This window comes from Centroberyx affinis, unplaced genomic scaffold (assembly GCF_046629955.1).
Source record: "Centroberyx affinis isolate AG114_WGS23_722 - 3 ecotype Tasmania unplaced genomic scaffold, CSIRO-AGI_Caff_v1 ptg002338l_1, whole genome shotgun sequence".
Classification (NCBI taxonomy): Eukaryota; Metazoa; Chordata; class Actinopteri; order Beryciformes; family Berycidae; genus Centroberyx; species Centroberyx affinis.
The window spans coordinates 1-26,906 of NW_027280605.1; the positions used below are offsets into that span (position 1 = coordinate 1).

Sequence of the window (26,906 nt, forward strand, 5' to 3'; positions counted from 1 at the left end):
TGGCCTAGTGTCCCGCCTGGACTCAATAAAGTATCATATTACTACAATATTCCCCATCTGCATTGGCACTACATGTTGCCTGTGGATCATGACCTTTTAGCTCAATAATGTAGTGAAAAGTTTTTACATTTCATATTCAGTTAGGAACTGGTGGCTCTGACCACTTCTGGACAGCTAGATGTTTTTCCCAGCTGATTATCAGTATCCTTTCAAGAATCTCACATCACAAAAACTTCAACCTCTCGGCAACTGAGGAAAAAACTGATTGATTTTAATGTCCATTCATTTTTTTCCTACGTTTGACAATGAATCATCAGTGTTTTAGCTTGGTCTCTGGGTCATGAAACATTTTCTCCATGTGGGGGACAATAACAGCTGTAGGGCACAAACAAAAAAAGAAATGATAACAACACTGGTGATACAGGGTTTACAGGACACTAGCGCACTGCACAGCTTTCTACTTGACTGTAGGTGCAAGAGAAAACATCTACTGTGACAGAGGAGCATCTAACAGGTCGAGCTGACCCCAGGGATGGACAGACAGACGGACGGACACGCTGACCGACTCACACAAGGTTTCGGTGACACTAACTGAGCACACACACATTTAGACCTCTCTCCCTCTCTCTTTTTCTTCCTTTTGACTCGAGTGACATCTCTTTCTCTGCAGCCCAGCTGATAACTCAGGATAGATGTGTCTTTACTATTCCTCTCTTTCTGATGACGGCTACAAGAAGCTCATTCTTATCTTTCTTCTTATCTTGTTGTCATTTGTCTCCCCCTGTTGGGCTTACGGTGTGTGTGTGTGTGTGAGTGAGAGAAAGACAGCGAGACATTAAATTTGTTTGCATCCCCATGTATATTAGGACTGTAGTTAATTCACATTCAATCAATTCAGAATGTAAACTGTCTGTGGCCCATGGGTGTGTGTGGGGTCTTGGGACTGGGTTATGTGTATTCATCTTGTGCAGTTGGCTGTTGGGTGCAGGTGGTGTGCTGTGTGTGTGTATGTTTGTGTTTGTGTGTCCGTGAAAGAGGGAGCACATGGTTGTGCACCTTCATGCTACTCACGTTGCTGTCAGGTGCTGGTGTGCGAGTCATAGGAGTAGCAGTTTGTCTTGCGGCCAGTCGAGGGCTACAGCGCTGCACTGTGGTCCTCCTCATGATGAATGGACTCGCCTCTCCTAGAGGAATATCAGCAAAACCTGGGCGGAGGAGGGGAGGGACATTTGATACAACAGAGGTCCAGACATGAGACATCCCGAAATAAATGGCCATCCTCCTGCCTTTCTTTCTCAATATCCACCTCTACTTTTTTCAAAGAATCTATCATTCTATTTTCCCACAGATAATACCGTAAAGGTAAATGGAATTTGAAGTTTGACAGAATTTAGCAATTAATCTAGATAACAGACTGACTATATGCAAAATAAAGACATTAAAACAGACATACAACCCCTTTAAATCCCAGACTGCAAACGACGACTACATTTCGTAGATTTCGTATTTTCGACATCACTGATGAGTGATGAAAATATAATGCTCTGTTCTGACAGGTCAACTAGTATGACAGCCAATGATTAATCACTTTTGTATAATCAATCGCTCTCATCTCTAGCAGCACAAACCTTTCTGCACCAGCTCAGGAAGCCCCTCCGGCCTGAACCTCCTCCTCTTCCTGTTCATTTCGTTTGGGTGTGGTCGCCAGTGCAGTGTTGGCTCTGATCCTCTTCGTCAGGTTGTGCAGCGCCTCCTGGGCACTATCTTTATTGCTGATGTCACCGTGACCCCGTTTCCCTGGAGACGACCCCTGAAGAGAACTTCCAGGAGCTGAAGGAGGCATGTTCTCAGCGTTGTCATCCATTACATCTTCCTGCTGTTTGGAGGCGGACTTCCTGTTAGAGCGCCGGCGGCTAGTGTTGTCAGTGCTGCTGGGGACATTAGCCTTTCCGGGAGTGTTCTGACTGTCAGGCTGTTGACTAGCTGTGATCTGCTCCAGGCGTGTTGTCAGCGCATCTTTGGTCTCTTCCAGTTTGTGCACTCTGACCATCAGGCTGCAGTATTTGTCCATGGTCTCGTCCGCCTCCCTGCTCCTCTCCTCCAGTACTTCGTTCACTTCTTCCACCTCCCTCCTGCTCTCCTCCAGCTCTCTATCCCTCTCCTCCAATTCCTTCTTCCTGCCTTCCAGGGCGGCCTTCAGGTCTTCCACCTCTTTGCTTTTCTCTTGTGCTTCATTCTTTTTCTCCTCGGCCTCCCTCTTCCTCTCCTCCAGGGTAATCTTTAGGTCTTCCACTTCTTTCTTTCTCTCTTCTGCCTCCCATCTTCAGCTGGTTCACCTCAACCAGCGCCTCTTCACTGCTCTTTCCATCTGCTGCAACAACAAGGAATGGATCCATTTTTACAAGTTTATTCAACTGTACTTTCGAGGGATTTAATTTCTATATTGTCAAGGTGCCAACAAAAAAGTAAAAGTAAAATAGGTACAAGGCAGAAGAAAGAAATTACTTATTTTCTACAGGAGGGTCAAGAGGGAATTGGAAAGGGACAAAGTTAACTTAAATATAACATGGGATCACAAATAATGAACTCTATAATTTAAAAAGAAAAAAGAAAAAAAGAAAAAAATGCTCTATTGTCAATAAGATGGGGGAGTGGGGGGCATAATGTTTTTGGAGCAATTTGAGTAAACCCTGGCTAGCCTTGTAGTGTCAACAAAACTGATAAAAGAGTATTTCACCTTTATTAAACCAGGGACAATGACTAAGAAAGATTGGACACTGGATAAACAGAATTTCATGTTTAAGACTAGCACATTAAGACTAGATTGCATCAAATTAATACAATCTTATAGCAAAGCCCAGAAAAACACCATTTAATTATTATTTAAAATCTCATTTTCTGCACATATTTTATTAGTACTCCTAGAATTCCATGAGGATGATTAGACACCCGATCCCCAACCCTCACTGTCTCAGTTTCTCCCTTTGTCTTCCGTTTCCACTGGATGTGGCTGTTGTTCTCCTTTTGAGATATGATTCTAAAAATACAGTAGTTTTCATGAGATCATATCGCAGTATGTCCAGACTTTGCCTGAAAATGGCTATTACCTGTCCCCTGTGGTTGGATTTACTTAAACCCGTCTGTGTTACACTTCCCTGCTCTTCCTCTCTTTATATCGCTTGTATGCACATTAGAATTACACAATTCAATTCAAGTCTGACCACTTCAACATCTGGTTTTGCAGTTGGAAAATAAATATTGCATTAAATCGACAAGCATAATTGTAGCCTGTGTGTGTGTAACTGTGTATGTTTGCACCTGAGCTGTTTAACATCATCTGCTTCTCCTGCTCCAGCTGTTTGCAGCTCTTCATCCAAAGACTCATCTTACTGAGGGCCGAGTCTCTCTCTTTAGACAGACGAACGGCTCGAGATGACAGCTCTGACACCTGGAAGGGAGGGACAGAGTGTACTGGTGAAGGATAGGCATAGGGAATTCATGTAAAATAAAGTATTACCAAGTAGGTGTGTCTGTGTGACAGTCTTTCTACATAAGTTCCATTTCCAGATTTCATTGTTTTTCAGGCCTTAAAGGATAATTCCGGTTATTTTCACCATGTGCCTTAAATTCATAAGTACATAAAGCTCAACAGTGAAGTAAGTGATGACATTTTGAACACAATCAATCCTCATGATGGCAAAAACTAGGAAAATAAGGCCCGGGTTGATAATTGTTAAATAATAATTATCCTTTAATTTCTGATGATGTATGATGATAGTAGCTGGGCAATCTGACCATCAACTAGGCCATATATTACTCCATAGTTAAAGATTATCCTTCACAGCTACAAATATCACAATAGGTGAAATGGCTTATTGTAGAGTCTGCAACCTCCTAAAATGTGCAGACATATTCATTGAGACTGAACAATCATTTATTTTTTTGTCATATTTTTCCCAAACATTTTGTGTCCACAACTTCTCAAGACCTGGAAATGATGAGATTAACTATCCAGACCCAAGTAGACATCCTCCTGTGAGTGTGCATCTGCTCAGTAATTTGGTACGGTCTCTCTTTGTGTGTGTATCTGTGTGTGTGTTTGAGTATATACCTGCTCAGTAAGCTGTGAGACGGACAGTTTGTGTGTTTCCAGTTGTTTCTCCAGAGAGGCAACTGTGGACTGAAGGTTCTCTTGCTCTTCTGCTAGTTTCTCTCTTTCTCCTTCTGCTCTTTCCCTCTCTTTATCCAGTGAAGAAAGGGTTGAGCGCAAGTTCTCTCTCTCTTCTTCTATCAAAGAAAGGGAAGACTGCAGTTTCTGTTTTTCACCCTCTAATGTCACTCTCTCCTCCTCTGCTCTTTCTTTCTCTTTCTTTAGGGATGAAAGAGTGGAGCGTAAGTTATCTCTCTCTTCTTCAACTGAGAAAAGGGTAGACTGAAATTTCTCTTTATCCTCCGCTAACCGTCCATTCTCTCCTTCCATCCGTTCTTTCTCCGCCACGAGAGAAGAGATGGTGTTTTCGGAGGCCTGTCTCTGATCTGTGTCCCTCCTCTCCCTCTCCTTCTCCAACCCCTCTATCTCTTCCTCTTTAGCTTTTAGGATCGTTTTAAGCATCCCGATCTCTTCTTCCAAACTCTCCGCACAGGTCTGCAGGCTGTCTCTTTCTTTCTCCCACTCCTCTCCCTGAGCTCGGAGCCTCTCTCCCTCTCTCTGCCACTCTTCCAGAGAACACTGCAGACGCCCTCTCTCTTTCTCCAACTCTTCCAGCAGAGACTGCATCCTCTCTTTCTCCCCCACTGTTTCTATGCTCTTTTGTTCAAGGGAGATCTCTCTCTGCTGAGAGGCTTCCAGTTGGGCCTGAAGGTCATCCAATCGTCTTATTTGTCTCTCTGCCTCTTCTCTCATCCCTCTCTCCAGCTCCTCCTTGGTGGCCTTCAGTTCCTCTATCTCTCTGTTTTTAGTTTCCAGCTCTCCCTCCATGCGTTGTTTCTCAGATCTGAGGTTGTGCAGCTCTGCAGATAGCTCTGATAGTTTCTCACTGAGCTCTCTCTTCTCTTCCTCCACCTGGTGATGAAGGTAGAAGAGAGGAAAGGGGAACAGAGAAATGGCAAAAGGAGACAAGGCAGAAGAAGGGAGAGGAGAGAATGAGAGGGAGAGAGGGAAAGCAGAGCATGACAGGAAGGAGAGGAAGTAAAGGAAGTAATGGGAGGAGAGATTGAATTCATTCATTGTTAGGTTGAAATGATCTGTCATACAGCATTATTAGAACATTAAAAAAAAATCACGCAGACATGGCAAAGTGCATCAAATAGCCCAAAATAGAGAACAATATGCAGCTACCTTTGTCTTCTCCTCCTCTATCTCCTCCAGCTCAGCCTTGGCTGTCTCCGCCTGTATGTAAACATGTAATGGATGAATTCCTGTAAAACTGGAGTGAAGTAAAATGAGACTATCTTGAGCAAAATCTGATATCTGAATTTAACAGATCATTTTGAGTAGATTAAAAAAACAAGTCAAAGCATTAAAAATGCATTTGCATTTAACGCAAGGTGAGCCAGTTTTAGACCCCTGAATCGCTAATTGGAACCAGGCAAGAATAAGTTGCAGAGGTGAGAAAAATTATCTGTCTAAATGTAAAACATTACGTTATTTTTCTTTATCATGAAATACCTGTACCACAGCCTCTTCCAGACTCTGCTCCACCTCCTCCTTCTCTCTCTCCAGGGCATTGATACGGTCCTGCAGCGAGTCCGACTTCCTCTGGGCAGCTAGAAAGGTAGAGACTCACAGTCAGGCCGGCTTCTCAGAAAAACTGAAGTTGTACAATTTCACAGAATAGCAAAAAAAACATCTAGATGTTCAACTAAAACTAGGGCTCTCCCAAAACAGTTAAATGGAGGCAAAGCACCATCCTCTGCATTTCGATTGGTAGAATTGAATGCACGGAATCTTTACCATCTACATCCTTGAAATTTTCTAAGTCTCAGCAGCCATAACATTACAGTGATACCAGCCAATTTGTCAGTAATACTTAATCCATAACTGTAATAGTAAAACGCAGCAAAAATATTTTGTGACATTAGGACTCACCTTTCAGCAGCTCTCCCATCTTTTTCTTCTTCCTCTCGTCTGACTCGATGCGGACCTGGAGCTTCTCAATGCCAGTCCTCATCTGTTTGACCTCGTCCTGCGTGGAGTTTAGACGAGCAGCAATCTCTCCTTTCTCTAGCAGAGAAGACTCTAGAGACTGCGACAGACGGCTCACCTCTCCTTCTAAAGACTGAAGGAGGCCAAAGAGAAAACAGAGGAGGGAAAACAAGGGGAAAGAGAAGAATTTTTTTCCCACTAAAGAATCCATTTTCAGTGAAAGGGCTACAAGAGAGCAACATTCAGGCCTGTGTCCACTAAGATACCTGCCCCTCTTTCTTTAGCAGGCTGGACTGAGCAGATACTTATGTAGTCCCCAGGCACTTTTTTTTTAGCAAGTCACGCTTAACAGACACTTACGGTTGTGGCTGTGGGTTTTGTTGCTACTAAGCAACTATTGAAAACGGGTTTCAAGTGCAGTTGAAGAATCAAAAGGTATAAAAAGTTTCAGCGGGGCGCTGGCTCACCAAGTAGAGTGCGTACCATATAAGGTAGAGGTCTTCACGGGTCTACCCGGACCCTAGGATCCGAGACCCGACCCGGGACCCGTACGGGTTCGGGTCTACGTTTTATTATGGTCAATCGGGTCCGGGTCGGGTCCCGGGTCTGTTTATCATTATGTGTAATACCCGAGTGGATCCGAGAAGACCTGTGATCAGCGCTGATCACGTGATGGCCAGGAGTTTGGTCCTCCTCATTTGAAGAGCCATACGTGATATTATGACCAATTTATCACCGCAGGAACGCAAAACTGACCTTTAACATGCAATTAAATTTCCTTGTCACTTAGCCTATTGTAGGCTACGTAGCTGCTAGATTCCATTATGGAGTCTCACTGTCATCTACTGGACAAACTGTAGAACGGCACAACTTGGCAAGTCTTTCTGTTATTTTGATCTCCTTTTATTAGGCTACCATATGTCGTATCCGACATGATAAATGTTTTTAGCAGTAGAAAGGCATTTTTAGTAGCAATTTTAATTACCGGGTTTGTCGGGCCCATAAAATAGACTCGGGCAAAAACGGGTCGGTATATATATATATTTAAAAATTATCGGGTCCAGTCAGATCTCGGAAAAATTTCCCGGGTCCATTAGGGTTCAGGTCTGTCATTTTGGACCCGTGAAGACCTCTAATATAAGGCTCAGTCCTTCCCGCAGCGACCCAGGTTCGAATCAAGCCCACGGTCATTTGCTGCATGTCTTCCCCTCTCTCTCTCTTCCATACCTTCCTGTCTCTCTCTCACACTATCTCTGTCAATAAAGCATAAAATGGCTAAAATAAATCTTTAAAAAAAAAAAAAAAAAAAGTTTTAGCACCAAAAACATGCTAAGCTCTCAGTGTTGTCTGGAACACACAACAGTGCATCCTTTCCATTACTGAGAAAAAGGGGACAGTGGGGTTCTTGGTGGACACCTAACTTTAGTCTACTGGTGCTGAGAAGTATTTTTTCTTATTTCAGAAACATACAGTAACATCCTTTTCATATTGCCCCCTAACCTGTATCTTGGTGACCATGGACTCAGAGTTTTGGCTGGCGGAGGTCTGGTCTTCTCTGAACTTGTAAAGCTGCCCAATAAGCTCCTCTTGCTCTCCACTCTGCTGGGAGATTGCCTGCTCCAATGCCCCAACCTGCTCCAACAGCTTGAGTGGGAGGAAAGGGAAAAAACTGTTACTGGAGAAAACTGGAACATCACCAATTAATCATGAAATGGTCAGAAAAAAATAAATAAAACAAAAATAAATAAACAGTATAACCCCAGTATGAACCTGTTGCCTCTCCTTCTCCCGTTTCTCCATGTTGCTCTGCAAGGCTTCGTACTCCTTCCTCCCTCCTCTGATGTCCTCCTCCAGGATGGAGATCAGCTGTCTGGTGTCACAGTTGGTCTTCTCCAGACTGTGGACTTGCTCCCTCCATTGGCCCAACGACTGGCTCAGCTCATCTCGCTCCTCTGTGCAGGACACAAGCTCTGTTCTCAGCTGGGTGGTCTAGATGAATGGAAAGATGTAGAACAGTTAAGTTATTGATTGATTAGTAAGCTTCGAAAACAGACACACGTTCAAAACTTTCACACAGCTTAGCCCACTGAGCCACCAGGGTGTTCCTTATTCATCTTTTAATGTGAAATGCGTATTACGCTGTAGACTAGTAGACTGTCTTTAGCTCACTGTCCATGTACTAAGCTCTTGACTCCTCACCTCTGTCATGAGTGTCTCTATCTGCTGCTCCATGCCTGAACAAGTCCTCCTCTGGTTCTCCATCTCTCCCTCCAGCCGAGTCGTCTCCTCCTGCAGGGACTCCAGCTCACTCTCCATGCCCAGGATGTGCTGCTCTAGGTTGGCTTTCTCGGAGCGAACCCTCCTCAGTTCACTCTCCTGCTGGAGGAACTTCTCATCCCAGCCGCCTACAAAAGTGAGGAAACAAATGAATTAGTGTTGAATCAAACAAAATACAACAACATAAAACAAACTTTTTACAGCCTGGATATCCCTTCATAAATCATGCGGAGCCATCAAATTTAGTGTCAACTCAAACCACTCAAATCCTCCACATAGAAATGTAAACTTTTGATTTTATAGGCTCCAACTGAATCAATTACTGAACAACCAATACATTATTTCATTCACGTATCAGTGGCAATGGAAAGTAATCTCTTAGCCACGTTCAACTGCCATTGCTGATAACTTTGTATACACAAACCATATCCAGTCCAGCTCAAAATAAATTTAAAACTTATGTTTCATAGCCACATAATATTAGTGTCTGTATCAAAAGGTAAGTGTTAAAACACATAAAAGAACACATAGTTACAAATTAAGTGCTGGGGCTATACTCAAGATTGGGTTTTAAGTCCATAAATAACCTTAAAAGGCGGGTGCAGTTTCCCATATGCAGTAAGCTAAGTAGATCTTTACCTTTGGCCATCTCCAGCCCTTCCAGCATCTCCATAACGTCAGCCAGCTGACATTTGGCTGTCTGCAGCTGTAGAGTTAAGGCCTCCCTCTCCTCTGAAAGCTGAGATACCTAAATATGAAGCAACAGTATTAGTATCAGTACAGTAATATTATATATTTTTTACTGGTAGTTCAGATACGTAAAGGGTAAATGCCACTGACATAGTGTTTGAAAAATGATCTGTCAGTCAAGTGGTATTTGGCTTTCTGCAATTCCTATGAGACCTACCTGGGCTGCAAGGGCTTTCTTCTCCACCAGAGCGATGTTGAGTTTATGTGCTGTGCCATGTCCGTCTTCCTCTGCTGCCTGAACTTTCCCTTCTAAGTTTTGAACTTTGACTTCCAGCTCAGAGGTGAATTCCTTTCTCAGTGCAAGGTCAGAGTTCAGGATGTCAAACTCGGAGCGGAGGGTCTGGAGTTCGTTTTCTAGTTGTCTGGCTATTTCCGTGTATCGGTTGAGGTCGGCTTGTAACTGGGATGACTCTGTGGCTGATGGACAGATTTAACATTTAGAATTTATTTGCACATCATTCAGTATTAAGAGGTACAGCACTATTTCATAGTTTGGATCAGAATGCATCAGCGGAGAAATCAGCATCAAGAGGTAAGCCTTCCTGAGTCCTAGCAACTCAAGGTAGGCACAGGGGGAGTGTGCTTCCTTAAAAAGTCTGAACAATACTGCAATTGTAGCAAAAATCAAAAGTAAAACAAATAAGGTTTTCTTATAGAAAAAGTTAAAGTCCAGAAGACTTAACTAGGAGCTCAATGTAAAACAAAGCAAATAACAACAAATTATAACCTCTTTCAAGTTAAATAAAATGCAAAAGTGTTTTGAAATATTTTCATACCAGGTTCATCTACAGAAACCTCCTTGGGACTGCTGCCATCTGCAGGAGCCTGCAGGAAAGAGACAAAATAAAACAAAGCCATAAAGATTTAGGCAGAAAAAAGGGTCGTCCGTTTACCTTGAAAAAATATACAGCGCATACTTTTAAATTTCTTGTCAGTGATCCAATTATGTATTCTTAAAAAACAAACTCCTTTCATGGCAAAGCACCTCACTTGAAAAGTCTGACAAATAAATAATTAAGAAAATGTGTATACTGTTTATCAATTTATTAAGGTATAAACAGCTTGCATTTCAATTCTAGGTGATAATCAGAAATCAAATTAATAGGAAGGAAAAACAACTCAATAAATCAATGAAGTCAATATCTCAAACCACAAGTAACAACTTATATCATTATATTAATATCAGTGTTTTCTACCTGAGCTGAGTCTTGTTGTTGTTGCTGCTGCTGTTGTAACTCTGACTGCAGCAGGGACAAGGAGGCTCTGAGCTGTGCAACCTCCTCCTCGTAACTCCTCCTCAGCTCTTGCACTGAATCGCCACACACCTCCCTCTCCTCCAGATGCTGCTGCATCATCTCCTGTTCCTCGCTGAAGGTCTCCTTTCTCTCATCCTGGAAGGGACTCCTGCAAGGGTTCAGGGAGATTAGCTTTACTTAAAGGATAAGGCTGGTGTTTTTTAATGCATTGCTTACCGTCAACAAATCCTATGAAAATAACAAAATCAGCAATGATTTTGTTTTGCCAACAAGTCTCACCCATGTAGCCGGTGCCCAATGAAGCCATGTCCCAGAAGCCATAGAACTCCATTGTATAAAAAAAACAATTAAAAACACATCAAAGAGTCATGCTGTTGCTCTGGGCAGCATATTTCATCATCACGATGCACCGGGCCAGCCGACTTGCGTGGGAAGTCAGAAAGTAACGGGAGTAGAGCAAACGCATTGTTGATTTTGTTATTTTCATAGGATTTGTTGATGATAAGCAATGCATTAAAAAACACCAGCCTTATCCTTTAACACTTAGTAAAACATATGCAACACAAAACAGTTGATTATATGTATATTAAAACAGAATCCCAGGGAATATCCCAAACGTTCATAGGGTAAAATACATCTAGATGCGGAGCTTTAAAATTTGTATTTGTTAAATGTCTTGCAGAGCTTTTAAAAATTTAAGCAATATTCAAGCATTTTCTAGGTTGGATTGTCAAAGTTTTTCCATGTCATTCCCCACCCAAAAATGTTTTTTTTTTTTAAACCACGGTAGCTGACTGGCTCTTCAAACTAGTGGGAAAATTGCCCCAGCTCAAAGGAATTACTGCATGTTTCACAGTATAATGCAGTCCCATTTTGGGATATTTTTTCTCTTGTACTTATTTATAAAACTGCTTTGCATTTTGCTTTTACAATTATTGACTTTTCCAAGTGTTGCAGTCATTATAAGACATTCAGAGTGTAACTGGTCATATTTATGGACATTTATTTCTGCTGAATGTAAAACTCATCATACCCAACAGCCTCGTCCGATTTGTTTGATAGTTCATCCAGCTCAGAGGCCTTTGGGCTCAGCTGTTCCTTTGCTGAAAGGGAACTGGTATTGTTACTGACGTTCATATCAAGTTTTGACTCCATGCTGGGCTCCACATCAGCAGGTTGGTCTGCAGCTTCTACTGGTGAGATAGTTACAGATAAGCAAGTCAAAATGTATGTATGTGTAAGTATTCAAACAATTCAAATAACATATTTAATCTGTGCATCGACTAAAATGTTGTTGTTGTTGTTTTGGTTCTCACTTACCACTAAGTTCTGTCTCTTTGGATTCCATGTAGTCCTGTGGTGTAACACTTTCTCTGGAGTCCTGGGATCCCTCCGTGTCTGAGAGCTGCTGTATTAGGCTGTGTTGCTGGCCTACCTGCTCCAGCAGTGAATCGTACTGCTGTTTGAACACAGCCAGTTCTTTGTGAAGCCCAGCCAGCTTCTGATGCAGCTCTGCCTCAAACTGCTGGCTCCTGTGATACAATATAATCACAGTGTAAAGAGACCAGATCAGGCTATCATCACTCTAGCTAATGTGAATAGTAAAGACCCTTCCTCAACATCCAGGGAAAGTGCTCAATACAATACAAAAATCAAGGATGTGAATACAACAAATGTGATATAATGGAGAGAACATAAGAAAAACACAAATCTGAATGTGAAATGAATGGGTGCTGTATGTCCAAAATAATGTTATATACTGAAGAACTTAATCGTAGTAATACCATATAAACATCAAAGTGACAAGCAGAAAAGGATGTACCTCTCTCTGCTCTCCTCCTCACTCCTCTTGTCCTTCATCTCCAACTCCTCCTTCAGCTCCTGGTGGTCCTGCACCAAGGACAGGAGGGAGCGCTGGATACAGTCGTTCTCCTCTCTGACTGAGGCCACCTCCTCCTTGTGCCTCTCTATGCTAGCTTGTAATTGGAGCTTCTCTTCAGTTATGTGGTTCAGACTAGCTTGTAGTTGAACCTTTTCTTCAGTCAGTTGGTTGAAGTTAGTTTCCAACCGAAGCTTCTCTTCAGCTATTTGGTTGAAGTTAGTGTCTAATTCATTTTTCTCACAAGTTAGTTTGCTTAGTTGAGCCTCAAGTTGGACTTTATCCTCAGTTAATTGGATCAAGTTGGCGTCTAATTGAGTTTTTGCATCAGTTTCCTGGGGTGTGTTGGTCTCCCTTGCAAACTGCATCAGGCTGATTTCTAGTTGTTGTTTCTCTTCAGTTAGCTGGTTTAGTTTAACTTCCGTTTGAACCTTTTCCTCAGTTAGGCGGTGCAAGTTACTGTCGAGCTGCTGGTTCTGTTCGATCGTCTGCTTCAAGTTTGTCTCTAGCTGGTTGTTCTCATGAGACAGCTGGTTCAAGTTAGCTTCTAGTTGAGACTTTTCCTCATTTATCTGGTTCAGGGTAACATCTAGTTGGGCTTTCTCCCCTATAAGGTGTCTTAGGGTTGTCTCAGCTTCTTCTTTCTCTTCAGTCATTTGATCAATCTTAGCGTCCACTTGCTGTTTTTCATCAGTTAACTGTCTCACGTTGATATGCAGTTGGTTGCTCTCTTCAGCTAGCTTGTCAAGGCTGGTTTCCAGCTGTTTCTTCTCTCCATTTATTTGAATCAAGTTAGCTTCCACTTGCTTTTTGTCATCCATTACCTGGTTCAAAGTAGTCTCCAGGTTGTTTTTCTCAGCAAGTAGCTGAGCGAGATTAGCTTCTTTCTCTGCCATTACCTTTGTGAGAGTTGCCTCTAACTGGACTTTTTGCTCTGTTACCTGACTGAGTTCAGACTCTAATGTAGCAACGTTCTCCTCCAGGTAAGTTCGCTTGACAGCGTCTTCTTCCAAACGCGTGACTTCACAGCTCCTCTCCGACAACTCCTCTCTAGCTGTGACATACTGGGTCTCCAGCAGGGAATTCTGGGATTGGACCTCCTCCAGCCGGGCTTCCAAGACAGAGACCTGGAATCAGAATTATAGATTAATAGTGATAATGTGATTCTTTATTGATCAACATAGGGAAATTTTCTTTTAGCTTGTCTCTCTCCACAGGGGGGTGAGAACACAGGCTCAGCTACAGAACAGTGGCCCTGGAGCTGATAAGGATTCGTTTTCTGGATCAAGGACACTTCAACAGGGCAGATACTTGGTAACACAGGGGCTTGAACCATAGTCCTCTAGTTGAAGGATGGTCTTCCTACTCACTACGCTAACCTGCTGCCTAAACTTATGACAGTTCAACAAACCTAGAGGTAACAGGACATATTCAATCTGGAGCCTTTATGGGAATGTGTTAAAATATGAATTTTGCACTGACATGGGTGGTGAAAGTGGAACTCCTGTCTCAGTCCAGCATCTATAAGTTTGACAAACTCTTGTATGAGCTGGTGTCTCTACCTGGGCTTGGCTGTCTTCCAGCCTGGCCTCCATCTCAGACTTCTGGGCTTCGTTCTGAGCTAGCTGGTCCTTCAGTGAGTCGACGGTTCCTCTCAGCTCCTCCACCTGACTGTCAAAGGAGGTAATGGCTGTCTCGTTGTCCTCCAAGTCCATTTGCAGCATCTCCAGCTGAACCTTTATGTGAACAATGAAATTAATAAAGCTAATAATTAGAATAAAACATGGCAGCAAAGAATTGCACTGCTAGGACATACAAATCCGATCTGGTCACTTAATACATTGCACATTAAACACCTACAATATCAAACTTGAAAAACAAATAGGATTTTCCTGCTGTGTGAACATAGGTTAAGAATACAATCTCAATCACACCTTGATCTTGTTCATGGCAATTGTCTTCTCCTTCAGTGCATCTGAAGCTTTGGCCTGCTCCGATTCTGCTTTATTCAGCCTCTCCTTCAGACTCTTTATTTTGTTGTCTCTCTCTTCCAGGCCCGTTGAAGCAGCAGACAGAGTCGTCTTCAAGGTCTTGTTCTCCTTCCTACGAGAGGCTGATTCCTCTTTAGCGGCAGTTTCTGATTGCTTAGTGGCTTCAAGCTGCTCTTTAAGGCTCTTCTGTTTGTTGAGGAAATTTTCCATCTCTAAGACGTGGCTCTCTGACTCTGTGCTCATTTTCTGTGTCAACTCTTTGATCTCTTTCTCTAAAGTAGAGATCAGGTTAGTTTTCTCTGTCAGGGTGTTCTCCAAGTTGTTGTTGATTTCAACAGTGGAGGAGTGGCTCTTCTCGACAGCTTCTAGAGACTTCCTAAGATCAGCGCAGGACTGGTTGACTGCAGCAAGTTCACTCTTCAAGGCAGGAAGCTTCTCTGCTGCGCCTTTGCTGGCAGCTACCTCCTCTTCCAAGGCAGATATCTGCTCCAGAAGGTTGTTCATCTTCTCAGTCTGAGCATGCTGGAGGGCCTGAATAATAAATAAGGTAAATAATAACGAAAAGGTTTTTGTGTTTACAAGTACAGCTATACACACAAGGTATTTGAAGAAATTATTTGATGCAGACTAATGTACTGTACTGTACTGTACGTAACATACAGATTAAGTATACAGATAAAATCTACAAGATTTGTAACATTTATACACAAATACAAAAATATAATACTACTACATAAACACAAGAAAATAAAAGTAGCAGTATTTCACCTCTGCTTCTTTCTTCATCTCTTCAGCCATCATTTCCAGCTCAGCATTTTGTTTCTCCAGACACAATATCTTAGCCTCAGCTTCTCCGACCTGCCTCTCCTTATCCTCTGCCTGGCTCCGCAGGTCCTTCAGCTCCTCTTCTACCTGTCTGAGGGCTTCTGATGTTTTCTCCAAGATCTTTTTGTGCTCCTCTTCACTGTTTGACAGCGTCTTAATCTGCTCCTGCAGCTCAGCTCCCAAACTCTCCTGGATCTTCTGGGTGAATTCCATTGAAGTGACCTGAATAAATTAATGGATTATCAAACTATGGCTTTTATTGGTTTATTGGTTGAATGAATTAAGGAGTAATTCCCAGCACAAGAGAGTCGGTGCACATAAAAAATATGATGGCAAAGACAATTTTAGCATATTCATTAATCATTATAAGTGCATTGATTGGCTATACAGTGAGTTAAGGTTAGTGAAATTTGAACTGAAAACCCATCTATACATGCTATTAATTAATGCCATATAAATGAATAATGTATACAGTTGACATGGAATCAGCAGCTCATGAACTTAGCATTAAGGTGTCAGTCACACTGTGCATTAACTAAATAGTCTAAATAGACACCTGACAGCAATCAAGCATCGTATAATTTTATAAACCGTGGTGTAGGTGCTTGTTTTGGTCTATTACCAATGATATTTAAGTACTGTGAAGCATTTTGAATTGTGAATTATTTTCTCAAAGTTTGACTTCATGAACTGATTAAAGGGATGTTGAATAAGTGAGTAAACAAATTAGTGATGGATGGTTAAACAAATAACAGGAATTAATAATCAACAGTCTGTTGAAATAGATGTTAACATTTCCAGTTGAACAGACCCGGTCTGTAGCGAGCAGCAGCTCTTGTCGAGCCTCCTCCAAACAGAGTCTGGTCTGCTCAGCCTCCTCAACCTTCGCTGCGACACTCTCCTCACACTGCCTCAGCAGGACTTCCTTCTCTTCTGTCAGCCTGGCAGCAATTAGAGAGAACAGATAGGAAATACTAACGTTAAGAGCAAGTTGACTTGTTGTTTCCCCAATGGAGAAAATTTGCCTTGTACAAAAAAACATGAGTACCTTAAACATCCTCATGCACATTTCATATATTCCCTACTTTGTTGACTGTGATCAGGACAATACAAAAAGCAGGAAATAAATAAACCTTGAAGCATCCCTGAGTGTTTTATTGTGTCTTTATCTATTAAACTCATATGATTTTTAAGGTAATAATGTTATTTCAGCTATACTGAAAAACTGCTTGAATATTACAAAATACATTTCAAAAGCATTTTCTCTTTTCAGTTTACAGTCCTTTTTACATAATGCCACAAAGCCACCTGCTGCATAATGTTCATAGCCAGACTAGTCCAGGAAAAAAAAACCCAGTTCAATCCAAACTGAACAAGCAAACAACAAAAAGCTCCCACCTGGCATGCTGCGCCTCTTGCTGAGCGGTGGCCTGTGCCAGGCTCTCTCTGAGCTGGCTGAGCTCAGCCTGGCCCAGCTCTACCAGCTGGTCTTTGGAGCGGGCCAGGTCGCAGGCTGCCTGGTGCTGGTCCTGCAGCTGGATGTTAGACCTCTCAGCCTGCTCTGCCCGAACAACTTCCTGTTGCAACCGCAGTTCCAGGTCTCTCACCTGTTCAGACAAAAGAATAAGTGGTGGGCCAATAAAGATACTCTTAGTACGAAAGCTGGTTAAGGATGAGTTTCTTTATTTGCCTTGTCTTCTCTAGGTTAAAGGTCCAAATCAAATTTAAAAATAACCCATAAATCCCATAAAATAACCCATACAGGTACAGCAACTGGTATTGGGAATCCTGCCATGCCACCAGATAACAAGAATTGAATACCAGTACAATGTTATTTGATGACGCAGAAGTGTCATTTCTCAGTTGAGTCGACTACAAAACTGGAAGGATGCCCTTTTATAACAGTAGCACATTCAAGATATGTTTGTTCATGAAACTTGCAGCCACCTCTTGGAGAGTCTTTGAACACTTATACCTTGGGAACACCCAACACACTGGCTACTTTACCAACTAAGCCCCTCTAAAGGCCCGGGACATCCCCACAAAAATTCACCTGTGCCTCAAGCTGCGCCACTTGCACGCCAACGTTCTCCAGGTCTTTGGAGTGTTTCTGTCCGGCCTCAGAGAGTTTAGACTGGAGCTGCTTGTACTGGTGTTCCCGCTCTTCCAGCTCTGTGCTCTTGTTGAGGAGTTCTCCTTTCAAGGAGTCGACGTGAGCGGACAGACTGGTCTTCTCTCCCTCCACACTCGTGAGCTGCTTCTACATTGAGTGGAAATGTAGTCGGATGAATACCAATATGAATGAGTGTCATGACACATCATCCAACGCAAAATTGCAGATAAAGGTTTGTATCAATTTGTTATTAAAATATACTATTTATGAACCCAGAACCAACCCAGAGTTTCATACTGTTTTTTTGGTGTGCAGCATAACAGCTTCCTTCAGTGTATGTTTGTGTCTGCATATGTGCACAATGCAAGAAGTGCTGTAAATATGTGGTATGCCTATGTGACATTGCTCAAACCACCACACTAAGTCTATGTATGGAAACAGCTGTGAAGGTTACCTTGAGTTCATCACTGGCCTCATTCAACGAGCTTAGACTCCTCTCTAAGTCGCTGATCTTCTCAGTCAGATCTTTCTGCACAGCCTCAGTTTCATTGATCAGGGTCTCCTTCTCTTTCTTCCAGCCCAGGAGAGTTTGGTGTTCCTGCCTCAGTTCAATACACTCGTTCTGGCTGGCAATGAGGCTGGTTTTCAGCTCCTGGCTCTCCTTCTCCAGGACTATCAGCTTGTTGGTCAGCTGCTCTGTTTCTAACCTCTGTTTCTGCAATTCACTCTGAGACCTGTAGTTAAATAGAATAAAAAAAATGTTCTTATTTATTTGGAGAGCAAGTTATATACAGTGAACATGTTTTGGGTTTTTGCAGTTTGTTGTGCTACAAAATGATTAAAAAAAAAAATTTGTCTGAGACCTATACAATGTTTTCTATTACACTAAATTCAAATAAATTGAAATTGCCCTGAACATTGATTAACAGCTGAAAAAAGTGAGTTTCGGGTTTCATCCCCTTTTAAGTCTCATCTGAAGCCTGATGAAAGCTGTAACAGCAGATATGCACTGGTTTTACAATATAAATTATCTTCTTCACTCTTTCACCAAGTCGTGACAACCTGTCATTTTTGGCCTCGGCATCAGAAAGTGTCTTCTTCAGGTTTTCCAGGTCCCGGGCCGAGGACTGAGTCTGCTGCTCCAGTTTAGATCGAAGCCCCTTCAGCTCCTGCACCTGCATCTCTGATTTAGCTGGAGACCAAACAGACAGACAGTCAGTCAAGATGTTTGCTGGCACAAAGCCAAACACGTGGCAAAATAGGGACATAACCTCAGGTGATACTTAAGATATCTAATACCACTGTCACTACTAAGCTTACCTTTGAGGTCATCCAGTAGTCCCTGGGTGCGTTTGAGACTCTGCTCTGAGCTCCTCTTCTCTTCCTCCAGCTGAGACAGACGCCTGTTGCTCTGGTCCAACTGGACAGTCACACTGTTCTTCTCTTTCTGCAGCTCCTGGAGAGAGATAATGAAAGATGATGGAGGGAAAGAAGGCAGTAGAGTTGGAGGAAGACATGGAGAGAGAGAACGGTGAAGGAGGCAGAGGGAAATGAAGGATTGAATACAAAGAATAAAGAGGGAAGTAAAAATACACATCAGCACAGGTTCTAAATATGGAGACCTCCCATGGTGATGAGACAAATTTGTATATATCGGAACCTTTAGTTCTAGGCAATATGGGCAAAATATACAAATATATTTGTTATTGTTGACATTATAGCAATTTGACAGTCCTGTATTTTCAAATACACATTTTTTTAATGTAAGGTAAGGACATGAAATATAAATGGTATATGAGTGAGTGAAAAATGGCCACAAAGGGGTGCTGTGAGATCAAATGAAAGCAACGGATATATCAGCAGGCTGGGTTCAGCTCACTGTCAATTCAACTCATTTCAGGAAGTGGGTTTTCTAAAAACAACTACTGAAAATAATGAAAAAGGTGTCATATTCAACCAATTAAGAACTGTATTTATCTTCGACTTACCTCTGTCTTCTTGCGGAGGTCCTGCTCTTTGGACTGGCTGGCCTGCAGGCTCTGCTCGGACCTCAGCAGCTTCTGTCTCTGCTCCTCCACCTCCTTCTCAACCTGACTCCTCTGGAAGCTCAGCTGGAGAAGAGAGGAGGGCAAGAGAGCAGGGAGACGTCAAGAGGAGAGCAGAGGAAAGAGTGTGGCACAAATGTCATTATGAATGCCTTAAACCCTACCCAAATTCAGTGTACAGAACACGATAAATGAAATTGCAATACTAGTTCAATACTGTTCTGCAAGCTAAAAAAAAACCCAGCAAATTGGAATAGTTAAAAGAAGAAGGATTGGAATAGACAGAGCTGCAGTCTGGCTCTTGATTAGGAACTGCAGCAGCAGAGTAGAACAGCTGAACACAAGGCAACAGCATCAAACACTCCACCAACTCTTGAACTGAAATCCAGTCCAGCTAAACTGGCTGACAAAACTGGTGCCAGGAGTGAAATATGGAACAATTAGCTGGCAAAGATGAACACCCAACCAACATAAAAAAAACCTGTGCCAAAGTTGTTACACAACTGTCCAAGTCAAGTATGGCAGCATGTTGCTAGATGTTTTTTCTTGTCATGGTATTTTAGTAGTATTGATTTTGTTAGATATTAAACTTTAGTATTAAGTAAAATACTTAGTAAAATCTGGTATTGTGACCCTACACTAAACTTGTTATTTTCTCCACAGGACATAACGATCTGTTTTTTGACCTCTAGGGTCCCCTGGGTCAACTTGGTTCAGTAAACATCAACCAAACAAACCTAGTGCCCCTATGGAACACTTCACCCTAACCTAAGGAAAGGAGAGGATAAAGAAACAAGAGAAAGAGAAAGATGAGGGAGGAAAAAAGAGGAAGGAGAGGGAGAGAAAGAGGACACTTCTTACACTAAGAAAGAGAGTGAGAGTGAGGATTATTAGTAGATGATGGAAGATCAGACAAGAGCAGAGGAGGACAGGGAGCTTACCTTCTCCATGTCAGCCTGCAGAACACTGTAGTCTTTCTTGGACTGTTGGATCTCCTGGGTCAGCTTAGTTCTGGTCTGGTTCAGCTGCTGTTCCAAAGCCTGGTGGGAACTCTGCAGGTGGGCAAGCTCCTACACAAGACCAACAAAAACACATGATGTCAAACAGTGCCAGCTAGTCTTTATATTATAAAGTGTTAACACTTTCCATCACGAGTCATTTTCTGCATGTCCTCCCCTCTCTCTCTCCCATACCTTCCTGTCTATCTCTCACACTGTCTCGATCTAATAAAGCATAAAATGCCTAAATATATATAGTATATATATGTAAAAAAAAAAAAAGAGTGCTTTTTCTTTTGTGCTGGTTAAGAAACATCAATTTTAAGAGCCTGCATAATATCAACCTGAAGCTTTCCAAATCACCTTAAATTAATGCTGGAAGCAGCTCATTTGGGCTCTTGTCTATAGCAGCAGTAGCTATTTTATTGTTAGAATTATGATGTGCATGTAATGTCATTAGAGCCTGTCCATGTGCCTGCAATATAAGGTAGGCTGTAAAAAATATGTACTGTGAGCTAGTAGCATGACTCCAAGTAGAATTACCTTCTGGCTGTCTCTTTCCTGATCCTTGATTTTCTGCTCCAGGGCTCGTCTGCAGCTCTCAGCGTTGTGCCTCTGGCAACTCATCTCCTCTGTGACTTGTTTCAGCTTCTGCTCAACTGATGAACACTGAGAAGAATAACAGGCAGAATTTTAGCCACCTTTAAATTCTATGGACACACAGGGGGGCAATAAATTCAATCAATCAACTGTGAGCAACATAATCAATGACTTAATAGCTCAATGCACAAGTCACCTTGTTGTAAAATCATGTACATCTTATGCAAGGCCTTCACTTTGCAAGCTCAAGAGCAAACCATGTACCCAAACTTCTGTGGGTTTGAATGGTGTATATCACCTCTGTTGCAGCTTCACTGGTGCACAAAACAAGCACACCCCAGGAATGACATCAATCATTCTCAATTTGTGAATGAACTCAGGTGTTTGTGGGCGGGGCATAATTACAAAATCTTTTTTTTCTTTCCGCTCGTCATTTAGCTGTAGTAGTGCGTGTTAGTAACAGTAATAAAGAACATTGAGCATATTATCTGCTAGAAGCCTCGTTTGTCAGTGGTGTTCCTGCTTTACCATCTCTTCACCCATCTTTCCTGTCTCTTCCCATTGTAAACTATGTAATAAACCAGAAATAAAATAAAATCAATTAATCCAACTCCAAAAATAACTACATCTCTATGTGCTCAGGATGTAATCAGGAAAGCCTACCTTGGCTTCAACCTGCTGGTGTCTGTCTGTGGCCTGGCTGAGCTCATGGCGGCTCTTGGTCAGGTCTCTGTCCTGGTCGCTCAGCTCTTTGCGGGCCTGGTCCAGTTGGGTTTGCAGCTCCTGCAGTCTGGAGGCCTGGCTACGAACCTCCTTCTCCTGAGAGGACAGACTCCGCTCCAGCTCTGACATACGACCACGCAGCTCTGCCAGGGAGAAACAGTAATAAATTACAGCCTTGTTGCTGGACTGGTCCAATCAATCTAACTCAAAATATGTACTGTAACTTTTGCTGAAAAGTAATAAACATATAACTCTCTACAAATGTCTTGATTTTGTAGGATTTTGAGCGAGGGTGAAAAAAAGAAAATCAGCAGAAAACAGCTGGCTAACATCTCAGTAGAAAGTTGCCAAATACAGTATGAGATATTAACTCAAGAACAAATTATAAACAGCCCACCTTGGTTGAGAGCTTTCAGCTGCTCCATCTGTTGGGAGGAGCCAGCTGGACTCTGCACTGCTCTAGATGAGTTGATTCGCTGGCTGGGTTTGATTGGTGTCTCCTCATGGGCGTCCCAGAGGGAGGAACCGGCGCCACCCCGCCTCTTCAGAGGCGTTTCCATTGCGCCCTGGGACTGGCGGCTCTGGTTCTGGTCCTGCTGTTGCCATGGGAATATGGAAGATCCAGCTTGCTGGCGGGCAGCAATGTCTTTGTGGCTGACACTGACTGATGGCTGATTCAGCAACTAGTAAAGAAGAGTTAAGAGAGTTAATACCATCAATTATCAAAATATACACACACAATATGCACACAACAAATGCACTCACTTTGACCTGCAGGACTTTGAGTTCAGTTTCCAGTCTCTTCCTTTCTTCCACCTCCTGGTTGTATTTCTCCTGAAGCTCCTGCAGTCTGTTGTCATCTAAACAAGACATAAATAATAATATAATATATAATATACAACAATAATATCATGATAAAATATGCAATAATATTTTTTTAATCAGGTAGACACAGATAGACTGAAATAAACAGAGACAGGCAAACAGATGGCTAGCCAGCCAAACAAGTGAGAAGAGAAAAATACAGAGATAGACAGATTTTTTCTATCAACATTTCAGACACATTTGATAAAAATAAACTGAAATACCATGCTGTCTGTAGGCCGGGGTGGCAGCTGGAGTTGGAAAACTCTTCTGTGGTGTAGTGTATGGCTGCAGCTCAGAGCCGGAGGACGACGAGCCGGAGGAGGGCTGAGAACGATCCAACTCAGTTTTGTACCTGAGCAAGAAGAAAAGCAACAAAGACAGTGTGTCACCATTCAGCCAGAAGTTGCAAGAGTTCTTGCCATCACTGCTAAAGACAGTTTATATTAAGACAGTTTATCTTCATTCACGTAAAGCATGATTAATTATTCAGTCCTTAAAGCACCATGCATCGAGTCACAGGAGCTGCGTTCTTTAAAAATCTGCTCATTCTTGCATTTTTATATTGAGCTCAGCTCATATATTCTATCCCTACTGGGACAATGACTTTGAAAATACAGTTTTTATGAAGTCAAAACGTGCTTAGTTAGTTGAGATATCAATAACGTATACTAAAAATTCAAGATTATTTTGCCATCAAAGTGTTTGATTTAAACAACTTCTTGAATGTGCAGAAGCCTTTTGATTCGCTGTAAGATATAACAGTCTCTCCCACACTTACACCAGTCAGATTATCAACAGTCACACAGTCCAACTCACTTCTTGAGCTCCTGCTCCAGTCGTTCTATGGTCTTCCTGCAGGAGTTGAGCTGGCCCTCCAGGTAGCTTACCTAGGTTCAGGAACACAAGGTGCAGTCAAGATCTCAGGGAGTTAACATTTAAAAGGATAAGTTATTAAGCAGTTCCTATTTACGATAAATCCATTATGACAAGAACACAGATTACTTGAACGGTCTACTTTCCAACTAGTTAAAATAACATATCTAATACCGATGATCAGAAAATCGGATGTAGGCAGTTCCATTGCAGTGTGAGTGTTATTGTATTGTATTTTATTTGCTTTTTGGGTTCGGTTGTTGGAGTTTGCATTGGCCCTATGGGTGTGTACTGGAGAGCAGCACTCCCTGCAGCTGAGGGGTGAACTAAGTGACTAAATGTTAAACACAATCAATCGTCATGATGTCAAAAACCAGGAAAATAAGGCCCAGGTTGAAAATACTATAAACTATCCTTTATGTTACCAGTCTGAGTTTCAGCATCTCCGCGTGAGTAAACTGACCTGCTGCTCTTTGACTCCAAGGTCGTGGGCGACCTTTTGACGGGCTTTCTCCAGAGAGTCACATGATTCCAGTAAGGACTGGTTCTCTCTCTTCACAGCAGAAGCCTCGCTGCGCTCACTGTCCACCTGGAGAAAGAGACAGACAGACAGAGGGTTGGTCCATGACCTAAACATTTTATTTCTTCTTGGTTTGTTAATGTTTTTCAGCTCTGGTGTCCAGTACAGTTGGACTTGCTGTGGAGAAAAACAGTTGGAAATCACCAACTAACGCAATTCATATTTGAAACAAGTTGGAAAATACACTGTGGTGTATTTCTGTGAAGTGACCCATTTGTAAAATTCTGATATTCCCTGACTTCCCCAGACAATTTATCAAATTCCCTGGCTTTCCCTGTCTGGAATATGCCTCTCAAAATCCCATGATACTCCAGAAATTCCAGACTAGTCTAGTGCTTTATTGGTTGCTGTGCCAACTCTTGTGTTAACCAGTGAGCTAGTTAGCAATTTCCCTTGTTTCCTCCTGTTTTTATTCTCATGCATGTATTACTACTTTGAGGAAAACTTTTCAGACTATACATGTGTTGTTAACAGTTGTACAGAGGCCATAATATCCTTGAAGATGTTTTTTACTGTGATTATAGGTACTTAAGCTATGCCTCATACCTACTGCATCAGCATTATGTCCATAAGCATAAGAAAGAACTGTTATTGTTTTATGCTCTGTGCAAGTAAGGCAGCTGGTCCTGATGGCGTCAGCCCCGAGGTGCTCAGGTCATGTTCCAGCCAACAAGATTTCCCAATCCAAGATGGCCACCAACCCAGTTCTTTGTTTGTGTGCTTGAACTTGAGTTCTGTGTTTTATATTATGTTTTATGTTTCCTGGTTTCCTGGAAATCCATCCAAGGAAAGTGATCTCTTCACACAAACTCAAGTGGTTTTTACAGTATCTTTTTGTGTTTAAAACAATCCTGAAAAGTAGAAGGATTGCTACTACTGGACTGCTGCTGAAGTCAAGTGGCCTCAGTTCTAAATGGTCTGTTAATGACTCTGGGAAATCGGAACCTGCTTTGTCTACTGGATGGCCTACTTTGCCTGATTGCAGCTGACCGGCTTGTATAGTGGCCCAAATTGATAATTTTGGTGCCATTGAATTGATCGGGGCCTGGTCCATCCCCTGCACGCCTGGGTGGCTCAGCGGCGCACCAGCAGCGCAGATTTGGCTTTGGCCTCGCTCTCCTGCAAGACTTACAGCAGTACGGCTTTGATGTGGTGGATCCTACACTGATAGCCTGCGTGTCGGACAACACGCTGCACACCTGAGGCGCCTCAAGAGCGATCACCGCAACCAGAATCACAAAACTGTGCAATGAGCCCTGGAACCTTATTTGTTTATGTTTTTATGCAAGCATAATGCATTTTTTACTATTTTCAGGATCGATCCCATACAATGATGAATATAACTGGGTGAGTGAATTTCTAACATCTAACTCGCCAACCAAGGACGCATGCAGTTATCACCAGCCAATCCACCCCGCTCAGCAACAGACATTTTACAAGTCTCAAACACGAGTGAGCCCCTCGTTATACCTGCAAACTCTGAAAGCCTTAAATGACCACTTTACTGTGCGATATGGAGCCTCCTCACACTTTTCAGGCAGCGTTGGTGACGAAGGACTCGTTCCAAATCCCCAGGTAACAGAAATCTTTACACTCTAAATGGGGACTCAATCGAAAAAGTGTCATCATATAAGTATTTAGGTATTTGGCTGGATGACAAGCTTTCTTGCAAAGTACACATTGAAATCATCTTGTTAAGAAGCTGAAACTAAGGATAGGTTTTTATTTTCGAAATAAGGCTTGTTTTGACATTTTAGCTAGGAAAAAACTTGTGCAGGCTACCTTTTTAAGTGTTTTGGACTATGGTGATGTTGTCTACATGCATGCTGCCTCCTGTACACTCCACCTTTTAGATTCTGTGTACCACAGTGCTCTACGATTTATAACCAATTCTGGTTCTCGTACTCATCATTGTACGCTTTATGATTTGGTTGACTGGCCATCACTAAATCTACGTAGATAACTTCATTTGTATATTTTTGTGTACAAGGCCATGCTGGGTAAACTCCTCTCATATTTATGTAATCTCCGGACACAGACCTCCAGCAGCATTCAGCTGGTGGCTTCCTTACCAGGTTCCAAGGGTTTGCACTGAGCTGGGAAAAAAAGCCTTCTCCTACTTTGCTCCCTGGACTTGGAATAATCTGCAGAGCATACTACATTTTAATAAACTAGTCCCCTTGGGAAAATTTAAAGCCATGTTAAAAGTCCATGTAACTGAGAAATGCAACTGCCGTAATTGAGCTGGATATAGTCTCTTCCTTGTGTGTTTGATGTTTGTACTCCCTGTCTGTTGTGTTTTATTTCTATTTAAACGATAACTGTAACTGATGTTTGTATTCCCTGTCTGTTGTGTTTTATTTCTATTTAAACTGTAACTGGTGCGCTGTCTTGGCCAGGTCTCCCTCGGAAAAGAGATTTCAATCTCAAGGGACTTCCTGGTTAAATAAAGGTTAAATAAAAAAAAGAAAACTAGCAGAGCTTTTCCAGCACCTATTCAACATCTCCCTGAGGCTGGAGAGGGTTATCCATCTAGAATCAATCAGTCAATTCTCTGTCCATGCTCCCATCCCTCACAACCACTGACCTTTTGTTTCTGTTTCTGCAGTGCAGCCTCTAGTGAGTCCAGCTGAAACTGTTTCTGGGTCCTTTCCTTCTTCAGTTTGTCCAGCTGGCCCTCTATCTCCTGGATCTTCTGCAGGGCTTTCCCTGGAAGACCGTCCTTCCACTCCTCCACCGCCCAGCTCATGGTGAAGAACCTGGCCAAACAAGCATCAATTCAACTTTAAATGGGAAACATCAAACCTTATCTGAAAAACTGATGTTGAACAACTCAATTTTGATTTGCAATCATGAACTATTTCCCCAAACTAGAAGCAAGATCCCTTCAGACTTTTTCTGATATATTTTTATTGTTTTTTTGTGTTCTGTCTGTAACTAAATGTGCTGCTGTCTTGGCTGTCTGTCCTTGTTAAGGATATTTT

At 42.3% G+C, this 26,906-nt stretch overlaps 2 protein-coding genes across 2 annotated transcripts; both read right to left on the reverse strand.

Moving 5' to 3' along the window:
- Positions 1-1,071: 1,071 nt before the first annotated feature.
- Positions 1,072-2,182, reverse strand: LOC139655833 (centromere protein F-like). Its single transcript, XM_071533202.1, has 2 exons — positions 1,629-2,182; positions 1,072-1,205 (listed from the first exon to the last, which is right to left on the reverse strand). Exon 1 carries the CDS (start codon positions 2,069-2,071, stop codon positions 1,643-1,645), a length of 429 nt encoding a protein of 142 aa, XP_071389303.1. The 5' UTR covers positions 2,072-2,182; the 3' UTR covers positions 1,072-1,205; positions 1,629-1,642.
- LOC139655832 (centromere protein F-like) lies at positions 2,098-26,671 on the reverse strand. The gene is made up of 36 exons (XM_071533201.1): positions 26,510-26,671; positions 23,806-23,931; positions 23,286-23,356; positions 22,691-22,821; positions 22,368-22,462; positions 22,000-22,285; positions 21,543-21,745; positions 20,823-20,948; positions 20,223-20,351; positions 19,225-19,347; positions 18,557-18,692; positions 18,299-18,428; positions 17,691-17,970; positions 17,177-17,383; positions 16,522-16,730; positions 15,935-16,064; positions 15,067-15,345; positions 14,242-14,829; positions 13,870-14,043; positions 12,853-13,434; positions 12,251-12,573; positions 11,749-11,960; positions 11,462-11,621; positions 10,369-10,576; positions 9,949-9,997; positions 9,330-9,589; positions 9,062-9,170; positions 8,345-8,550; positions 7,916-8,134; positions 7,646-7,789; positions 6,089-6,278; positions 5,669-5,766; positions 5,339-5,389; positions 4,112-5,062; positions 3,319-3,448; positions 2,098-2,371 (listed from the first exon to the last, which is right to left on the reverse strand). Exons 1-36 carry the CDS (start codon positions 26,669-26,671, stop codon positions 2,232-2,234), a joined length of 7,617 nt encoding a protein of 2,538 aa, XP_071389302.1. The 3' UTR covers positions 2,098-2,231.
- Positions 26,672-26,906: the final 235 nt, after the last annotated feature.